This window comes from Bombina bombina, chromosome 7, assembly GCF_027579735.1.
Source record: "Bombina bombina isolate aBomBom1 chromosome 7, aBomBom1.pri, whole genome shotgun sequence".
Taxonomy (NCBI): Eukaryota; Metazoa; Chordata; class Amphibia; order Anura; family Bombinatoridae; genus Bombina; species Bombina bombina.
This window is the reverse complement of record NC_069505.1, coordinates 61395193-61415071: the sequence shown is the minus strand read 5'-3', so window position 1 is coordinate 61415071 and position 19879 is coordinate 61395193. Positions and strand designations below refer to the sequence as shown.

General features: G+C 40.4%; 1 protein-coding gene and 2 long non-coding RNA genes across 3 annotated transcripts in view; all 3 read left to right on the top strand.

The window, feature by feature from the left end:
* Positions 1–2151, top strand: part of LOC128665891 (uncharacterized) — a 62781-nt gene extending 60630 nt beyond the window's left edge. Inside the window, exons 8-9 of the long non-coding RNA XR_008403189.1 lie at positions 1691–1859; positions 2088–2151. This is a non-coding gene — a long non-coding RNA (uncharacterized LOC128665891). The remainder of the gene's footprint in view (positions 1–1690; positions 1860–2087) is intronic.
* A 275-nt stretch (positions 2152–2426) lies between these two features.
* Positions 2427–3747, top strand: LOC128665892 (uncharacterized). Its single transcript, XR_008403190.1, has 5 exons — positions 2427–2441; positions 2729–2777; positions 2893–2958; positions 3310–3385; positions 3681–3747. It is a non-coding gene; the product is annotated as an uncharacterized LOC128665892 (long non-coding RNA).
* A 7-nt stretch (positions 3748–3754) lies between these two features.
* The window catches only part of LOC128665890 (serine/threonine-protein kinase par-1), a 36357-nt gene continuing 20232 nt past the window's right edge, over positions 3755–19879 (top strand). Inside the window, exons 1-2 of the mRNA XM_053720139.1 lie at positions 3755–4344; positions 4528–4647. Coding sequence (XP_053576114.1) covers positions 4576–4647 — 72 coding nt within the window. The 5' untranslated portion in view covers positions 3755–4344; positions 4528–4575. The remainder of the gene's footprint in view (positions 4345–4527; positions 4648–19879) is intronic.

Here is a 19879-nt window from a genome sequence, read left to right as displayed (position 1 = left end):
CAGGAACAGGAAAAACTTCTGGAATAACCACAGGAGATTTAAAGACCTTATCTAAACGTTTAGATTTAGTATCAAGAGGACCAGAATCCATCCTCAATTTCTAAAGCAATTAGTACTTCTTTAAGTAAAGAACGAATAAATTCCATTTTAAATAAATATAAAGATTTATCAGCATCAACCTCTGAGACAGAGTCCTCTGAACCAGAAGAGTCATTAGAATCAGAATGATGATGTTCATTTAAAAATTCATCTGTATAAAGAGAAGTTTTAAAAGATTTTTTATGTTTACTAGAAGGAGGAATAACAGACATAGCCTTCTTGATGGATTCAGAAACAAAATCTCTTATGTTATCAGGAACACTCTGAATATTAGATGTTGATGGAACAGCAACAGGTAATGTAACATTACTAAAGGAAATATTATCTGCATTAACAAGTTTGTCATGACAATTAATACAAACAACAGCTGGAGGGACAGCTACCAAAAGTTTACAGCAGATACACTTAGCTTTGGTAGTTTCAGCACCAGACAGCGATTTTCCTGAAGTATCTTCTGACTCAGATGCAACGTGAGACATCTTGCAATATGTAAGAGAAAAAACAACATATAAAGCAAAATTGATCAAATTCCTTAAATGACAGTTTCAGGAATGGGAAAAAATGCCAAGTAACAAGCTTCTAGCAACCAGAAGCAATGAAAAATGAGACTTAAATAATGTGGAGACAAAAGCGACGCCCATATTTTTTTAGCGCCAAATAAGACGCCCACATTATTTGGCGCCTAAATGCTTTTGGCGCCAAAAATGACGCCACATCCGGAACGCCGACATTTTTGACGCCGGAAACAGAAATGATTTTTTGCGCCAAAAAAGTCCGCGCCAAGAATGACGCAATAAAATAAAGCATTTTTAGCCCCCGCGAGCCTAACAGCCCAGAGGAAAAAAGTCAAATTTTTTAAGGTAAGAAAAAATGATTGAATCAAATGCATTATCCCAAATATGAAACTGACTGTCTGAAAATAAGGAATGTTGAACATCCTGAGTCAAGGCAAATAAATGTTTGAATACATATATTTAGAACTTTATAAAAAAGTGCCCAACCATAGCTTAGAGTGTCACAGAAAATAAGACTTACTTACCCCAGGACACTCATCTACATATAGCAGATAGCCAAACCAGTACTGAAACGAGAATCAGCAGAGGTAATGGTATATATATAAGAGTATATCGTCGATCTGAAAAGGGAGGTAAGAGATTAATCTCTACGACCGATAACAGAGAACCTATGAAATAGACCCCGTAGAAGGAGATCATTGCATTCAAATAGGCAATACTCTCCTCACATCCCTCTGACATTCACTGCACGCTGAGAGGAAAACCGGGCTCCAACCTGCTGTGGAGCGCATATCAACGTAGAATCTAGCACAAACTTACTTCACCACCTCCATCGGAGGCAAAGTTTGTAAAACTGATTTGTGGGTGTGGTGAAGGGTATATTTGTAGGCATTTTGAGGTTTGGGAAACTTTGCCCCTCCTGGTAGGAATGTATATCCCATATGTCACTAGCTCATGGACTCTTGCTAATTACATGAAAGAAACATATATTTTATATCAGTGATTTATATTATTTGAGAATGGATTCCTATATAAGCATATTTTATATGTATCATACATTACTTGTGTGTCTATAGCTGGCTTTTATGGACATGCTGTATTATAGCGGCGGAATCCCCAAACGAACATAACTTGCGACTGTACCTCTGTAAACTATACAGGAACTGAGCACATCCTTTCACAGTGGAGTGATTAATCAGGAGGTCCAGTCGTTCATTCCTGATGCCAAGACGATGCAGGTCAGAGGTAAGGAAGTCGTAGCCAAAGAGGATTTTGATTGAACGCTAATTATATACCTCATGTCTATGAGGTTTTCCTTGTGAGTGTGATTTTAGAAGTTTATAATAAATTAGTGACATTTTTAATACTTCAATTAGTGCGATGACTTTTGCACTCATTGAGATGCTGTTTTATATGCTGTAATTGTATATTGTTCGCCTTTATATGTAAAATTATCTTAATTTTTTTCCATAGGTTATTCCATCTGATTTATTAATTGGAGATTACTATGTCCTTGATACTCTTGAAAAATGAAACGGGCTCGGCACATACAGACTGGCATAGAGGTGAGTATATGGGAGGTGCTTATAAGCCTCATGCTTATTTTTATAATTAATACCATGGAATTATAAGGTTTGTTTTTGTCTTATATGGTAGGTAAAGTTTATGGAATTAAATCAAATTGACATTTTTACAGACAATTTTGACACTGTGTATAATCCCCTTCTCAGAATAAACCATGCACTAAATAATAACACATTTTTATACTTCTAGGTTGCTATTAACATTGTCAATAAAGCAAACAGGGATTCTGCTCATCTGCGAAAGGTAAGGAATTTAATTATACTATTTGTTGAAGTAAAATAGTAATCAAGGCGACCATCATTATAACATTTAATTTACTGCAGGACTCCTACAGATTATTGTCCAGCGGAGATTACTAGTAGTTTACAATACCAACATGCACGGTAGATCTAGTTGGGATTTTGGGACTACTAAACCCTCAGCACACAGAGTTTTTATAGATAATTAAAGTTTGACAAGTTGTTTAGTTTGTGTCAGTATCAATATTTGATCTTTTCTTTTATTAGTAATGTGACTTCCCTTCTTTTCAGCTGTACAAAGAAGTGACCATCATGCAAGTGTTGGACCATCCTAATATCGGTAAGTGAGACCCATCTGAGATGTTCCTTCTCCCTTCTGTTATATACAGCTGGCTACAAACCTCCTCTAATTATATCCATGGATCGCTCACCTATATCTTCTCTCTCTTTTACAGAAAATTTTTACGAAGTTATCGAATCCAAGGACCAACTTTACATTGTGCTGGAGTATGTAAGAGGAGGTACATTCACATTAGCAATAAAACGTTTGACAGTAGTAGTAACCAGAAATTAAATGTTTTACTTTATTTTTTTGTTATTAATTTATATCCTATATCTGTTTTTTCTCTTCGCTCTTTTAATTGCATCTACTGATTGTTTTATATAATCAGAATTGCATTTCATGTTTTACTTTTTTATTAGTTTAACTTACTTCCTCATATCTTTCTTATTCAAGTCTATTTATGTCCTTTGATGCCTTTAGCTAAGCAATTTCTACCTCATTCCCCTCTTATACCTTTTTTGTGTAATTTTCTCAAACTTAAAACCGTAACTATTTTTCACAATTATACTTATTTTTATTGTGTTCTAAGCACAGGAAATCTCCAAAAATATCTGATAGATCATGGCCTAATGGAGGAGAAGAAAGCCCATCACATATTCAGTCAGGTTGGTGATTAATTATTCATTGAAATCATGTGCTAAAGTGGTATATTAGGATCCATTGTACAACAAAATGGTATGATGAATACTGTACACAGTTGTTTACTTTGTATACAATTTTTAAATATTCTATTGTAAATATGGCAATAATTCACCATGATGTGACTTGAATGAGTTTACTATAGTATGTAAAGAATTTGAAATAATAGAGAAAATATAATAATGATAAACTTATAATTGTGTATGTAACACACTCATAATACATAAACCCTGATCTTAACCCAACTGACTTTCTTTTCAGATGGTGTTGGTGTTACATTACTGTCAGAAATATATTGCACACCGAGATGTAAAGATGGGAGAATAAAGTAGGTTAAGAGCTAGGTATAATCTATAATAGAAGCTGTTTGATGTTACAATCATACACTAGCTTCAGTAATCTTTATTTTTTATTAGCTCAAATTTATTGTATAAATACTTCTAATACAGGGGTTAACCACAATCTTTAAAAAAAAAAAACATCAAATATTTTATCTACAAAGATCCCCTTAGACTTTAATGCTGTTTTTCTTTTGATAATCATTAGATTAGTTTTTCTAAACAATTGTGATCAATCCCACAATTTGAAAATCACAGCTGTGTTTATCAAGCTCTACTACAATGTATCTTTAAATCACAAATGATAAATTATCTGGTTAGATAAACTGGAAAATATAAATAAGAAGATTTAACTTATTTCAAGATTTTGATTCAGAGGACAACATCAAGATCGCTGATTTTGGTATCAGCAGAATTTACAACCCAGGGATCAAGATGGCTAATTATTCTGGTACACCAACTCACATCCCTCCAGAATATTACATATTTCTGAAGTATTATGGACCAGAGGTGGATGTGTGGTGCCTAGGAGTGGTTCTGTATCAAATGGTCACTGGCACCTGTCATTTAATGAGCTATACCAGGAGGTAAGTGACTTATAATGGTACATTTTATGTGAAATTGTATTGCACAGGGACAAATAAAAAAAATGTGAATAGTACAGCTGATGTTTATTGCTAGACACAGATCTGCATGTGAAATATTGTATATGAGGCTTGTGTTGCATAACATAAAGCTTGCTGGCACTTGTTTCATATTGTTTTCTATAGGAACCGAGATAACGTGTGCTACACGGCGATTTTGGCATCACAACCACCATGTCTGTTAACTGCATCCACCTGTTAAATGTTCTCCTGGCTCTAAGGCCAAACAGGAGACTCTCCCTGGAGGTAAGATGCAGCCTTTCTTCATAATAAATACACATATTCTCCAATCCCTATGTATATATATATGTATAGGAATTCACACACAGCTAGATTACAAGTCTGTGCATTCATCTTTTAACGCTGAAAACATGGCATTTCAACAGCACCGCAGCCATTACAAGTCTTGTCGGTATAGCTGTACTGCAAGCATTTTAGCCTGTAATGCAACGTCAGTCCCATACACGTAAAAATTATGTTTTTTCATGGGATTTCCATAGCGCTGGTATTACAAGTTTTTCTGGGAGGCTAAAAAACCTGCTTTACACCCTATAACGACAAGATCCGTAACCCCATCTACAAGCAGTAGTTATGAGTTTTACGCTACAAAACTGTTACATAAAACTCATAACTAAACTGCTACAAAGTACACTAAACACCCATAAACTACCTATTAACCCCTAAACTGAGGCCCTCCGGCATCGCAAACACTATATTAAATTTATTAACCCATAATCTGCCGCTCCCGACATCGCCGCCACTAAAAAAAAATATTAACCCCTATTCCGCCGCTCCCTGATATCGTCACCACTATAATAAACATATTAACCCCTAAACCACCGTCCTCCCGCATCGCAAACACTATTTAAATATAATGAACCCCTAATCTGCCGTCCGCCCACATCACCCCCACTATACTAAAGTTATTAAGCCCTACACTGCCGCCACTATAATAAACCTATTAACCCCTAAACTGCAAGACCCCCACAACGAAATATACTAAAGTAAACTATTAACCCCTAAAAAGCCCCCCACATCACAATAAACTAAATTAAACTAGTAACCCCTAAACCTAACGCCTGCTAACTTTAGATTAAAATTACAATTTCCCTAACTTAAATTAAATCTTACCTGTCAAATGAAAATAACTAAGTTTAAACTAACAATTAAAGGACCACTGTAAGCTAATATAAACTACGCTGTTTAAATTTTAAACAAGCACATTTTCAATTAGATGTCATTACTAAATATTTACCTGATTGCTGTAATTGCCATTATTAAAAATACATTTTTCCGAACCCATTCAGTGGGTATCTATTGCTAATATCCAATCCTGTATGACAACCGCGGTTTGAATATGGCGCCGAAATTTCTCACTGCGCATGCGCTAGATTGCGCAACGTTATCGTCAACATCACTCCCTTCCAGACCGTCTCCGACATTATAGACCCGCTCTATTGATCTTACACAATTAGATCTGGCAGCACATTGACAGGTAAGGTATTCAGCGTAGAAAGCCTGGAGAGCCTATAACATCGATTTAGGTCTCAAATGCGCATGCGTTATTCCCATCTTGATGCTGGTAATTGCGGCATCAGTAGTAGCTAATGCACATGCGCTATTAGTGCCGATTTTGTGCGCATGAAAATGGGGAACAGTTCTAATGATAATTACATGCATAAACTTAGAATCCTATTGGTTCTTGATTAAATACACGTAGGTCAAAAAAATAATGGGCTGGATATCATGACATCATCGTTAAAAAATAAAATTAATTTTTCTAAGTGAATGAGGCTTCGATTTCCAAGATCGGTAAGTTTACTTTAATACATGGTTGTTAGAATATGTGTTTTGGTTAGACAAAATCGGGCAAAAGTTTGTAATCCTTTATACTAATATAAATATTAAACTACCTACCAATTAAATAAAACTAAGCTACACATTAAAAAAAAAATCCTTACACTACTCTAAAAAGTATCTAATTACAAAAAATTAAAAAGACTTAATTACAAAAAATAACAAACAAAATTATCCAAAATAAAAAAGAATTACACCTAATCTAATAGCCCTATCAAAATAAAAAAGCCCACCCAAAATAAAAAAAAAACAATAGCCTACAATAAACTACCAATAGCCCTTAAAAGGGCCTTTTGTGGGGCACTGCCCCAAAGATATCAGCTCTTTTCCCTGAAAAAAATACAGACCCCCCAACAGTAAAACCCACCACCCAACCAACCCCCCAAAATAAAAAAAACTAATTCTAAAACAACCTAATCTACCCATTGTCCTGAAAAGGGCATTTGTATGGGCATTTCCCTTAAAAGGGAATTTAGCTCTTTTACAAGCCCAAACCCTAAATTAAAAAAAAAAAATACCCAAAAAAACCTATTACTAACCCCCAAAGATCCACAAACAGTTTTTGAAGTCCCGCTTGAACGATCTTCATCCAGGTGGCGAAGGCCTCATCTAGGCAGCGAGAAGTCTTCATCCAGACGGCCTCTTCTATCTTGATCCCGGCGGCGCGGAGCGGGTCCATCCTGAAGACATCCGGCGCGGAGCATCCTCTTCATACGGTCACCGCCATACACTGAATCTTCAATGCAAGGTACACGATTCAAGATGGTGTCCCTTGCATTCGTTTTGGCTGAAAATTTTGAATCAGCCAATAGGAATTAGAGCTGCTAAAATCCTATTGACTGTTCAAATCAGCTAATAGGATTTAAGCAGCTCTCATTCTATTGGATAATTCATGGTTAGCTTAGGTTTTACTTTATATTTATTTCTCTTGAAAGGTGTATCCAGTCCACGGATCATCCATTACTTGTGGGATATTCTCATTACCAACAGGAAGTTGCAAGAGGACACCCACAGCAGAGCTGTTATATAGCTCCTCCCCTAACTGCCATACCCAGTCATTCTCTTGCAAGTTTCAACAAGCATGGAGGTAGTAAGAGGAAAGTGGTGAAATATAGTTAGTTTTTTCTTCAATCAAAAGTTTTGTTATTTTTAAATGGTACCGGAGTTGTACTATTTTATCTCAGGCAGTAAATAGAAGAAGAATCTGCCTGCGTTTTCTATGATCTTAGCAGGTTGTAACTAAGATCCATTGCTGTTCTCACATATGTCTGAGGAGAGAGGTAACTTCAGCGGGAGAATGACGTGCAGGTTACCCTGCTATGAGGTATGTGCAGTTATAATTTTTTCTAGAGATGGAAATGCTAGAAAATGCTGCTGATACCGGATTAATGTAAGTTAAGCCTGGATACAGTGATTTAATAGCGACTGGTATCATGCTTACTCTCAGAGATAAATACTCTTATAAAATTGCAATATAAAACGTTTGCTGGCATGTTTAAGCGTTTTTATATATTCTTTGGTGATAAAACTTTATGGGGGCCTAGTTTTTTCCACATGGCTGGCTTGAATTTTGCCTAGAAACAGTTTCCTGAGGCTTTCCACTGTTGTAGTATGAGTGGGAGGGGCCTATTTTAGCGCTTTTTTTGCGCAGTTAAAATTACAGACAGACATCCAGCTTCCCTCAGCAGTCCCCTGAATGCTATAGGACATCTCTAAAGGGCTCAAAGGCTTCCAAAGTCGTTTATTGGGGAAGGTAGGGCCACAGCAGAGCTGTGTCAGTTTGTTGTGACTGTTAAAATACGTCTATTTCGTTTTTTTGATCCGTTTTTTGAATTAAGGGGTTAATCATCCATTTGCAAGTGGGTGCAATGCTCTGTTAGCTTATTACATACACTGTAAAAATTTTGTTTGATTTACTGTCTTTTTTTCACTGTTTTTCAAATTTTGACAAAATTTGTTTCTCTCAAAGGCACAGTACCGTTTTTTATATTTGCTTGTTAACTTGATTTAAAGTGTTTTCCAAGCTTGCTAGTCTCATTGCTAGTCTGTACAAACATGTCTGACATAGAGGAAACTCCTTGTTCATTATGTTTAAAAGCCATGGTGGAACCCCCTCTTAGAATGTGTACCAAATGTACTGATTTCACTTTAAGCAATAAAGATCATCTTTTGTCTTTAAAAAATTTATCACCAGAGGATTCTGATGAGGGGGAAGTTATGCCGACTAACTCTCCCCACGTGTCAGATCCTTTGACTCCCGCTCAAGGGACTCACGCTCAAATGGCGCCAAGTACATTGAGGGCACCCATAGCGTTTACTTTACAAGACATGGCGGCAGTCATGGATAATACACTGTCAGCGGTATTAGCCAGACTACCTGTATTTAGAGGAAAGCGAGATAGCTCTGGGGTTAGACGTAATACAGATCATACAGACACTTTAAGAACCATGTCTGATACTGCCTCACAATATGCAGAAGCTGAGGAAGGAGAGCTTCAGTCTGTGGGTGATATTTCTGACTCAGGGAAGATGATGCAACCTGATTCTGATATTTCTACATTTAAATTTAAGCTTGAGAACCTCCGCGTGTTGCTCAGGGAGGTTTTAGCTGCTCTGAATGACTGTGATACAATTGCAGTGCCAGAGAAATTGTGTAGACTGGATAAATACTATGCAGTGCCGGTGTGTACTGATGTTTTTCCAATACCTAAAAGGTTTACAGAAATTATTAATAAGGAATGGGATAGACCCGGTGTGCCGTTTTCTCCCCCTCCTATTTTTAGAAAAATGTTTCCAATAGACGCCACCACACGGGACTTATGGCAGACAGTCCCTAAGGTGGAGGGAGCAGTTTCTACTCTAGCAAAGCGTACTACTATCCCTGTCGAGGACAGTTGTGCTTTTTCAGATCCAATGGATAAAAAATTAGAGGGTTACCTTAAGAAAATGTTTATTCAACAAGGTTTTATCCTGCAGCCCCTTGCATGCATTGCGCCTGTCACTGCTGCTGCGGCGTTCTGGTTTGAGTCTCTGGAAGAGGCTTTACAGGTAGCGACTCCATTGGATGACATACTTGACAAGCTTAGAGCGCTTAAGCTAGCCAATTCTTTTGTTTCTGATGCCATTGTTCATTTGACTAAACTAACGGCTAAGAATTCTAGATTTGCCATCCAGGCACGCAGGGCGCTATGGCTTAAATCATGGTCAACTGACGTGACTTCAAAGTCTAAGCTGCTTAACATTCCCTTCAAGGGGCAGACCCTATTCGGGCCTGGTTTGAAGGAGATTATTGCTGACATTACTGGAGGAAAAGGTCATGCCCTTCCTCAGGACAGGTCCAAATCAAGGGCCAAACAGTCTAATTTTCGTGCCTTTCGAAACTTCAAGGCAGGTGCGGCATCAACTTCCTCTAATACAAAACAAGAGGGAACTTTTGCTCAGTCCAAGACGGCCTGGAGACCTAACCAGACCTGGAACAAGGGTAAGCAGGCCAAAAAGCCTGCTGCTGCCTCTAAGACAGCATGAAGGAACGGCCCCCTATCCGGTAACGGATCTAGTAGGGGGCAGACTTTCTCTCTTCGCCCAGGCGTGGGCAAGAGATGTCCAGGATCCCTGGGCGTTGGAAATTATATCTCAGGGATATCTTCTGGACTTCAAAGCCTCCCCCCCACAAGGGAGATTTCACCTTTCACGATTATCTGCAAACCAGATAAAGAAAGAGGCATTCTTACACTGTGTGCAAGACCTCCTAGTTATGGGAGTGATCCATCCATTTCCAAAGGAGGAACAGGGACAGGGATTTTACTCAAATCTGTTTGTGGTTCCCAAAAAAGAGGGAACCTTCAGACCAATTTTGGATCTAAAGATCTTAAACAAGTTCCTCAGAGTTCCATCATACAAGATGGAAACTATTCGTACCATCCTACCTATGATCCAGGAGGGTCAATATATGACTACAGTGGATCTAAAGGATGCTTACCTTCACATTCCGATACACAAAGATCATCATCGGTTCCTCAGGTTTGCCTTTCTAGACAGGCATTACCAGTTTGTAGCTCTTCCCTTTGGTTTAGCTACAGCCCCAAGAATTTTTACGAAGGTTCTGGGGTCGCTTCTGGCGGTCCTAAGGCCGCGGGGCATAGCAGTGGCCCCTTATCTAGACGACATCCTGATACAGGCGTCAAACTTCCAAATTGCCAAGTATCATACGGACATAGTACTGGCATTTCTGAGGTCGCATGGGTGGAAAGTGAACGAGGAAAAAGAGTTCTCTATCCCCACTCACAAGAGTTTCCTTCCTAGGGACTCTGATAGATTCTGTAGAAATGAAAATTTACCTGACGGAGTCCAGGTTATCAAAGCTTCTAAATTCCTGCTGTGTTCTCCATTCTATTCCGCGCCCTTCGGTGGCTCAGTGCATGGAAGTAATCGGCTTAATGGTAGCGGCAATGGACATAGTGCCGTTTGCACGCCTACATCTCAGACCGCTGCAACTATGCATGCTCAGTCAGTGGAATGGGGATTACACAGATTTGTCCCCTCTACTAAATCTGGATCAAGAGACCAGGGATTCTCTTCTCTGGTGGCTATCTCGGGTCCATCTGTCCAAAAGGTATGACCTTTTGCAGGCCAGATTGGACAATTGTAACAACAGATGCCAGCCTTCTAGGTTGGGGTGCAGTATGGAACTCCCTGAAGACTCAGGGATCGTGGACTCAGGAGGAGAAACTCCTCCCAATAAATATTCTGGAACTGAGAGCGATATTCAATACTCTTCAGGCTTGGCCTCAGTTAGCAACTCTGAGGTTCATCAGATTTCAGTCGGACAACATCACGACTGTGGCTTACATAAACCATCAAGGGGGAACAAGGAGTTCCCTAGCGATGCTAGAAGTCTCCAAGATAATTCGCTGGGCAGAGATTCACTCTTGCCACCTATCAGCTATCCATATCCCAGGTGTAGAGAACTGGGAGGCGGATTTTCTAAGTCGTCAGACTTTTCATCCGGGGGAGTGGGAACTCCATCCGTAGGTGTTTGCTCAATTGATTCATCGTTGGGGCAAACCAGAACTGGATCTCATGGCGTCTCGCCAGAACGCCAAGCTTCCTTGTTACGGATCCAGGTCCAGGGATCCCGAGGCGACGCTGATAGATGCTCTAGCAGCGCCTTGGTCTTTCAACCTGGCCTATGTGTTTCCACCGTTTCCTCTGCTCCCTCGACTGATTGCCAAGATCAAGCAGGAGAGAGCATCAGTGATTTTGATAGCGCCTGCGTGGCCACGCAGGACCTGGTATGCAGACCTAGTGGACATGTCATCCTTTCCACCTTGGACTCTGCCGTTAAGACAAGACCTTCTACTACAAGGTCCTTTCAATCATCCAAATCTAATTTCTCTGAGACTGACTGCCTGGAGATTGAACGCTTGATTTTATCAAAGCGTGACTTCTCCGAGTCAGTCATTGATACCTTAATACAGGCACGAAAGCCTGTTACAAGGAAAATTTACCATAAGATATGGCGTAAATATCTTTTTTGGTGTGAATCCAAGGGTTACTCATGGAGTAAGGTCAGGATTCCCAGGATATTATCCTTTCTCCAAGAACATTTGGAAAAAGGATTGTCAGCTAGTTCCTTAAAGGGACAGATTTCTGCACTGTCTATTCTTTTGCACAAGCGTCTGGCAGATGTTCCAGACGTTCAGGCATTTTGTCAGGCTTTAGTTAGAATCAAGCCTGTGTTTAAACCTGTTGCTCCGCCATGGAGCTTAAATCTGGTTCTTAAGGTTCTTCAAGGAGTTCCGTTTGAACCTCTTCATTCCATAGATATCAAACTTTTATCTTGGAAAGTTCTTTTTTTGGTAGCTATTTCCTCGGCTCGTAGAGTCTCCGAGTTATCTGCTTTACAATGTGATTCTCCTTATCTGATCTTCCATTCGGATAAGGTAGTCCTGCGTACCAAACCTAAGGTGGTATCTAACAAGAATATCAATCAAGAGATTGTTGTTCCATCCTTGTGTCCTAATCCTTCTTCAAAGAAGGAACGTCTATTACATAATCTGGACGTGGTTCGTGCTTTAAAGTTTTACTTACAAGCTACTAAAGATTTTCGTCAAACATCTGCTTTGTTTGTTGTCTAATCTGGACAGAGGAGAGGTCAAAAGGCTTCGGCAACCTCTCTTTCTTTTTGGCTAAGAAGCATAATCCGCTTAGCCTATGAGACTGCTGGACAGCAGCCTCCTGAAAGGATTACAGCTCATTCTACTAGAGCTGTGGCTTCCAGTTGGGCCTTTAAAAATGAGGCTTCTGTTGAACAGATTTGCAAGGCGGCGACTTGGTCTTCGCTTCATACTTTTTCAAAATTCTACAAATTTGATACTTTTGCTTCTTCGGAGGCTATTTTTGGGAGAAAGGTTTTACAGGCAGTGGTACCTTCCGTTTAAGTACCTGCCTTGTCCCTCCCTTCATCCGTGTACTTTAGCTTTGGTATTGGCATCCCACAAGTAATGGATGATCCGTGGACTGGATACACCTTACAAGAGAAAACACAATTTATGCTTACCTGATAAATTTATTTCTCTTGTGGTGTATCCAGTCCACGGCCCGCCCTGTCATTTTAAGGCAGGTAAATTTTAAATTTAAACTACAGTCACCACTGCACCCTATGGTTTCTCCTTTCTCGACTTGTTTTCGGTCGAATGACTGGATATGGCAGTTAGGGGAGGAGCTATATAACAGCTCTGCTGTGGGTGTCCTCTTGCAACTTCCTGTTGGGAATGAGAATATCCCACAAGTAATGGATGATCCGTGGACTGGATACACCACAAGAGAAATAAATTTATCAGGTAAGCATAAATTGTGTTTTTGGGGGGTGGGGATTTGTATACTGTTAGGGGGTGTTTGTTTTGTTTTGTAGCAAAAGAGCTGTTAACCTCAGGGCAATGCCCTACAAAAGGCCCTTTTAAGGGCCCACAAAAAGGCCCTTTTAAGGGCCCTTGGTTGTTTATTTTAGATTACGCTTTTTTATTTTGGGGTGGGTTTTTAATTTTTTTAAAAGGGTATTAGAATAGGAATAATTTGTATTATTTTTGATAATTTTGTTTGTAATTTTTTGTAATGGTAGGTTGTTGTTTTTTTGTAATGTTTGGTTTTAGTGTAAGGTAGCTTAGGTTTTATTTCACAGGTAAGTTTGTATTTATTTTAACTAGGTAGTTAGAAAATAGTTAATAACAATTTACTAACTAGTCTACCTAGTTAAAATAAATACAAACTTGCCTGTGAAATAAAAATAAAATCTAAGCTAGCTACAATATAACTATTAGTTATATTGTAGCTAGCTTAGGTTTTATTTCACAGGTATTTAGTTTTAAATAGGTATTATTTAGTTAATAATTGTAACTTTAATTTAGCTCTATTTTAATTATGTTAAAGTTAGGGGGTGTTAGGTTTAGGGTTTAATATAGTTTAATTTAGGTTGTTGCGATGTGGGGGGGCTGGCAGTTTAGGGGTTAATAGATTTATTTAGAGGTAGTGATGTGGGAGGCCAGAGGTTTAGTGGTTAATAACTTTATTTAGTTGCGGCGATGTCGGGGAGCGGCGGAATAGGCGTTAATAGGTTTATTATAGTCTGGGCGATGTTGGGGTGCGAGGGAATAGGGGTTAATAACTTTTGTATAGTGGCGGCGACATCGGGAGCGGCAGATTATGGGTCAATAGTTTTATTTAGGTGGCGGCGATATCGGGAGTGGCAGATTAGGGGTTAATAACATGTAGGTGGTGACGATGTCTGGGGCAGCAGATTAGGGGTGTTTAGGCGTGGAGTTTATGTTAGGGTGTTACGTTTAAACATAACTTTTCTTTTCCCCATAGACATCAATGGGGCTGCGTTACAGTGCTTTTCATTCCTCGATCACAGGTGTTAGTTGTTTTTTTTAGCCCGCTCCATTGATGTCTATGCGGAAAGCGTGCACAAGCACGTCAAAACAGCACTTGTTTTTGGTGCGGTATGGAGCTCAACGCAACCATATCGCCCTCACAAGCCTGGTTTTAAAAAACTTGTAATGGCTGTGCTATAGGGGGTTAAATAACGCTATAATCATATAGGAAGATGACCACCTACATAATGTACCTCCTTATGTTGTATGTATGACATGGACAGGAGAATCATGCCAGCCCCAGAGTAATTAAATATAGTATCAGCAAATCAGATAATATTAGCTAAGATCTTGTTTAGTTGTAAGTTCTTTAACACCTTAGTGACCGAGCACTTTTCCATTTTATGACCAAGGCTATTTTCTCTTGTTAAGTGTATCATCCATTACTTGTGGGATATTCTCCTTCCCAACAGGAAGTTGCAAGAGGATCACCCACAGCAGAGCTGCTATATAGCTCCTCCCCTAACTGTCATACCCAGTCATTCTCTTGCAAGCCTCAACCAAGATGGAGGTCGTAAGAGGAGTGTGGTGTTTTATACTTAGTTTATTCTTCAATCAAAAGTTTGTTATTTTTAAATGGTGCCGGAGTGTACTGTTTATCTCAGGCAGTATTTAGAAGAAGAATCTGCCTGCGTTTTCTATGATCTTAGCAGAAGTAACTAAGATCCATGGCTGTTCTCACATATTCTGAGGAGTGAGGTAACTTCAGAGAGGGAATGGCGTGCAGGTTTTCCTGCAATAAGGTATGTGCAGTTAATATTTTTCTAGGGATGGAATTTGCTAGAAAATGCTGCTGATACCGAAGTAATGTAAGTAAAGCCTTAAATGCAGTGATAGCGACTGGTATCAGGCTTATTAATAGAGATACATACTCTTATAAAAATGTAATATAAAACGTTTGCTGGCATGTTTAATCGTTTTTATATATGCTTTGGTGATAAAACTTATTGGGGCCTAGTTTTTTTCTACATGGCTGGCTTGAATTCTGCCTAGAAACAGTTTTCTTAGGCTTTTCACTGTTGCAATATGAGTGGGAAGGGCCTATTTTAGTGCTTTTCTGTGCAGCTAAAAATACTGACAGAGACATTCAGCTTCTTCCTGCATGATCCAGGACATCTCTGGAGGGCTCAAAAGGCTTCAAAGTCATTTTTGAGGGAGGTAAAAAGCCACAGTAGAGCTGTGGCAGTTGTTGTGACTGTTTGAAAAAAAAAAAAAAAAAAAAAGGTTTTTGTCTTTTATTATTCAGTTTTGGGTATTAAGGGGTTAATCATCCATTTGCAAGTGGGTGCAATGCTCTGCTAACTTGTTACATACACTGTAAAAATTTCGTTAGTGTAACTGCCTTTTTTCACTGTTATTTCAAATTTTGACAAAATTTGTGTTTCTTAAAGGTGCAGTAACGTTTTTTATATTGCTTGTAAACTTGTTTAAAGTGTATTCCAAGCTTGCTAGTCTCATTGCTAGTCTGTTTAAACATGTCTGACATAGAGGAAACTACTTGTTCATTATGTTTGAAAGCCATGGTGGAGACCCATAGGAGAATGTGTACTAAATGTATTGATTTCACCTTAAACAGTAAAGGTCAGTCTTTAACTATAAAAGAAATATCACCAGAAGATTCTGACGAGGGGGAAGTTATGCCGACTAACTCTCCCCACGTGTCAGACCCTTCGCCTCCCGCTCAGGGGATGCACGCTAATATGGCGCCAATTACATCAGGGACGCCCATAGCGATTACCTTGCAGGACATGGCTGCAATCATGAATAATACCCTGTCAGAGGTATTATCCAGGTTGCCTGAATTAAGAGGCAAGCGCGATTGCTCTGGGGTTAGGAGAAATACAGAGCGCGCAGATGCTGTAAGGGCCATGTCTGATACTGCGTCACAATATGCAGATCATGAGGACGGAGAGCTTCAGTCTGTGGGTGACATCTCTGATTCGGGGAAACCTGATTCAGAGATTTCTAATTTTAAATTTAAGCTTGAGAACCTCCGTGTGTTGCTTGGGGAGGTATTAGCTGCTCTGAATGACTGTAACACAGTTGCAGTACCAGAGAAATTGTGTAGGCTGGATAAATACTATGCGGTACCGGTGTGTACTGATGTTTTTCCTATACCTGAAAGGCTTACAGAAATTATTAGCAAGGAGTGGGATAGACCGGGTGTGCCTTTTTCCCCACCTCCTATATTTAGAAAAATGTTTCCAATAGACGCCACTACACGGGACTTATGGCAGACGGTCCCTAAGGTGGAGGGAGCAGTTTCTACTTTAGCAAAGCGTACCACTATCCCGGTTGAGGACAGTTGTGCTTTTTCAGATCCAATGGATAAAAAATTGGAGGGTTACCTCAAGAAAATGTTTATTCAACAAGGTTTTATTTTACAGCCCCTTGCATGCATTGCGCCTGTCACGGCCGCGGCGGCATTCTGGTTTGAGGCCCTGGAAAAGGCCATCCATACAGCTCCATTGACTGAAATTATTGACAAGCTTAGAACACTTAAGCTAGCTAACTCATTTGTTTCTGATGCCATTGTTCATTTGACTAAACTAACGGCTAAGAATTCCGGATTCGCCATCCAGGCGCGTAGGGCGCTATGACTTAAATCCTGGTTAGCTGACATGACTTCGAAGTCTAAATTACTCAACATTCCTTTCAAGGGGCAGACCTTATTCGGGCCTGGTTTGAAGGAAATTATTGCTGACATTACTGGAGGTAAGGGTCACACCCTTCCTCAGGACAGGGCCAAAGCAAAGGCCAAACAGTCTAATTTTCGTGCCTTTCGAAATTTCAAGGCAGGTGCAGCATCAACTTCCTCCGCTTCAAAACAAGAGGGAACTTTTGCTCAATCTAAGCAGGCCTGGAAACCTAACCAGTCCTGGAACAAAGGCAAGCAGGCCAGAAAGCCTGCTGCTGCCTCTAAGCCAGCATGAAGGAACGGCCCCCTATCCGGTGACGGATCTAGTAGGGGGCAGACTTTCTCTCTTCGCCCAGGCGTGGGCAAGAGATGTTCAGGATCCCTGGGCGTTGGAGATCATATCTCAGGGATATCTTCTGGACTTCAAAGCTTCCCCTCCACAAGGTAGATTTCATCTTTCAAGGCTATCTGCAAAATAGATAAAGAAAGAGGCATTCCTACGCTGTGTGCAAGACCTCCTAGTTATGGGAGTGATCCATCCAGTTCCGCGGACGGAACAAGGACAGGGTTTTTAGTCGAATCTGTTTGTGGTTCCCAAAAAAGAGGGAACCTTCAGACCAATTTTGGATCTAAAGATCTTAAACAAATTCCTCAGAGTTCCATCTTTCAAAATGGAAACTATTCGGACCATCCTACCCATGATCCAAGAAGGTCAGTACATGACCACAGTGGACTTAAAGGATGCCTACCTTCACATACCGATTCACAAGGATCATCATCGGTTTCTAAGGTTTGCCTTTCTAGACAGGTATTACCAATTTGTAGCTCTTCCCTTCGGGTTGGCTACAGCCCCGAGAATCTTTACAAAGGTTCTGGGCTCACTTCTGGCGGTTCTAAAACCGCGAGGCATAGCGGTGGCTCCGTATCTAGACGACATCCTAATACAGGCGTCAAGCTTTCAAGTTGCCAAGTCTCATACAGAGATAGTTCTGGCATTTCTGAGGTTGCACGGGTGGAAAGTGAACGAGGAAAAGAGTTCTCTATCCCCACTCACAAGAGTCTCCTTCTTAGGGACTCTTATAGATTCTGTAGAAATGAAAATTTACCTGACGGAGTCCAGGTTATCAAAACTTCTAAATGCTTTCCGTGTTCTTCACTCCATTCCGCGCCCTTCGGTAGCTCAGTGTATGGAGGTAATCGGCTTAATGGTAGCGGCAATGGACATAGTGCCATTTGCGCGCCTTCATCTCAGACCGCTGCAATTATGCATGCTGAGTCAGTGGAATGGGGATTACACAGATTTGTCCCCTCTGCTAAATCTGGATCAAGAGACCAGAGATTCTCTTCTCTGGTGGTTGTCTCGGGTACACCTGTCCAAGGGTATGACCTTTCGCAGGCCAGATTGGACAATTGTAACAATAGATGCCAGCCTTCTAGGTTGGGGTGCAGTCTGGAATTCCCTGAAGGCTCAGGGATTGTGGACTCAGGAGGAGAAACTCCTTCCAATAAATATTCTGGAGTTAAGAGCGATATTCAATGCTCTTCTGGTTTGGCCTCAGTTAGCAACACTGAGGTTCATCAGATTTCAGTCGGACAACATCAAGACTGTGGCTTACATCAACCATCAAGGGGGAACCAGGAGTTCCCTAGCGATGTTAGAAGTCTCAAAAATAATTAGCTGGGCAGAGTACCACTCTTGCCACCTGTCAGCAATCCATATCCCAGGCGTGGAGAACTGGGAGGCGGATTTTCTAAGTCGTCAGACTTTCCATCCGGGGGAGTGGGAATTCCATCCGGAGGTGTTTGCTCAGTTGATTCATCATTGGGGCAAACCAGAGTTGGATCTCATGGCGTCTCTCCAGAACGCCAAGCTTCCTTGTTACGGATCCAGGTCCAGGGACCCAGAAGCGACGCTGATAGATGCTCTAGCAGCGCCTTGGTTCTTCAACCTGGCTTATGTGTTTCCACCGTTTCCTCTGCTCCCTCGACTGATTGCCAAAATCAAACAGGAGAGAGCATCAGTGATTCTGATAGCACCTGCGTGGCCACGCAGGACTTGGTATGCAGACCTAGTGGACATGTCATCCTTTCCACCATGGACTCTGCCTCTAAGACAGGACCTTCTGATACAAGGTCCTTTCAATCATCCAAATCTAATTTCTCTGAGACTGACTGCATGGAGATTGAACGCTTGATTCTATCAAAGCGTGGCTTCTCCGATTCAGTCATTGATACTTTAATACAGGCACGAAAGCCTGTTACCAGGAAAATCTACCACAAGATATGGAGTAAATATCTTTATTGGTGTGAATCCAAGAATTACTCATGGAGTAAGGTTAGGATTCCTAGAATATTGTCTTTTCTCCAAGAGGGCTTGGACAAAGGATTATCAGCTAGTTCCTTAAAGGGACAGATTTCTGCTCTGTCTATTCTTTTGCACAAGCGTCTGGCAGAGGTTCCAGACGTCCAGGCATTTTGCCAGGCTTTGGTTAGAATTAAGCCTGTGTTTAAACCTGTTGCTCCCCCGTGGAGCTTAAACTTGGTTCTTAAGGTTCTTCAAGGAGTTCCGTTTGAACCCCTTCATTCCATTGATATTAAACTTTTATCTTGGAAAGTTCTGTTTTTGATGGCTATTTCCTCGGCTCGGAGAGTCTCTGAGCTATCTGCCTTACAATGTGATTCTCCTTATCTGATTTTTCATGCAGATAAGGTAGTTCTGCGTACCAAACCTGGGTTTTTACCTAAGGTGGTTTCTAACAAGAATATCAATCAAGAGATTGTTGTTCCATCGTTGTGCCCTAATCCTTCTTCAAAGAAGGAACGTCTTTTACATAATCTGGACGTAGTCCGTGCCTTGAAGTTTTACTTACAAGCTACTAAAGATTTTCGTCAAACATCTTCCCTATTTGTCGTTTACTCTGGACAGAGGAGAGGTCAAAAAGCTTCGGCAACCTCTCTTTCCTTTTGGCTTCGGAGCGTAATACGCCTAGCCTATGAGACTGCTGGACAGCAGCCCCCTGAAAGGATTACAGCTCATTCTACTAGAGCTGTG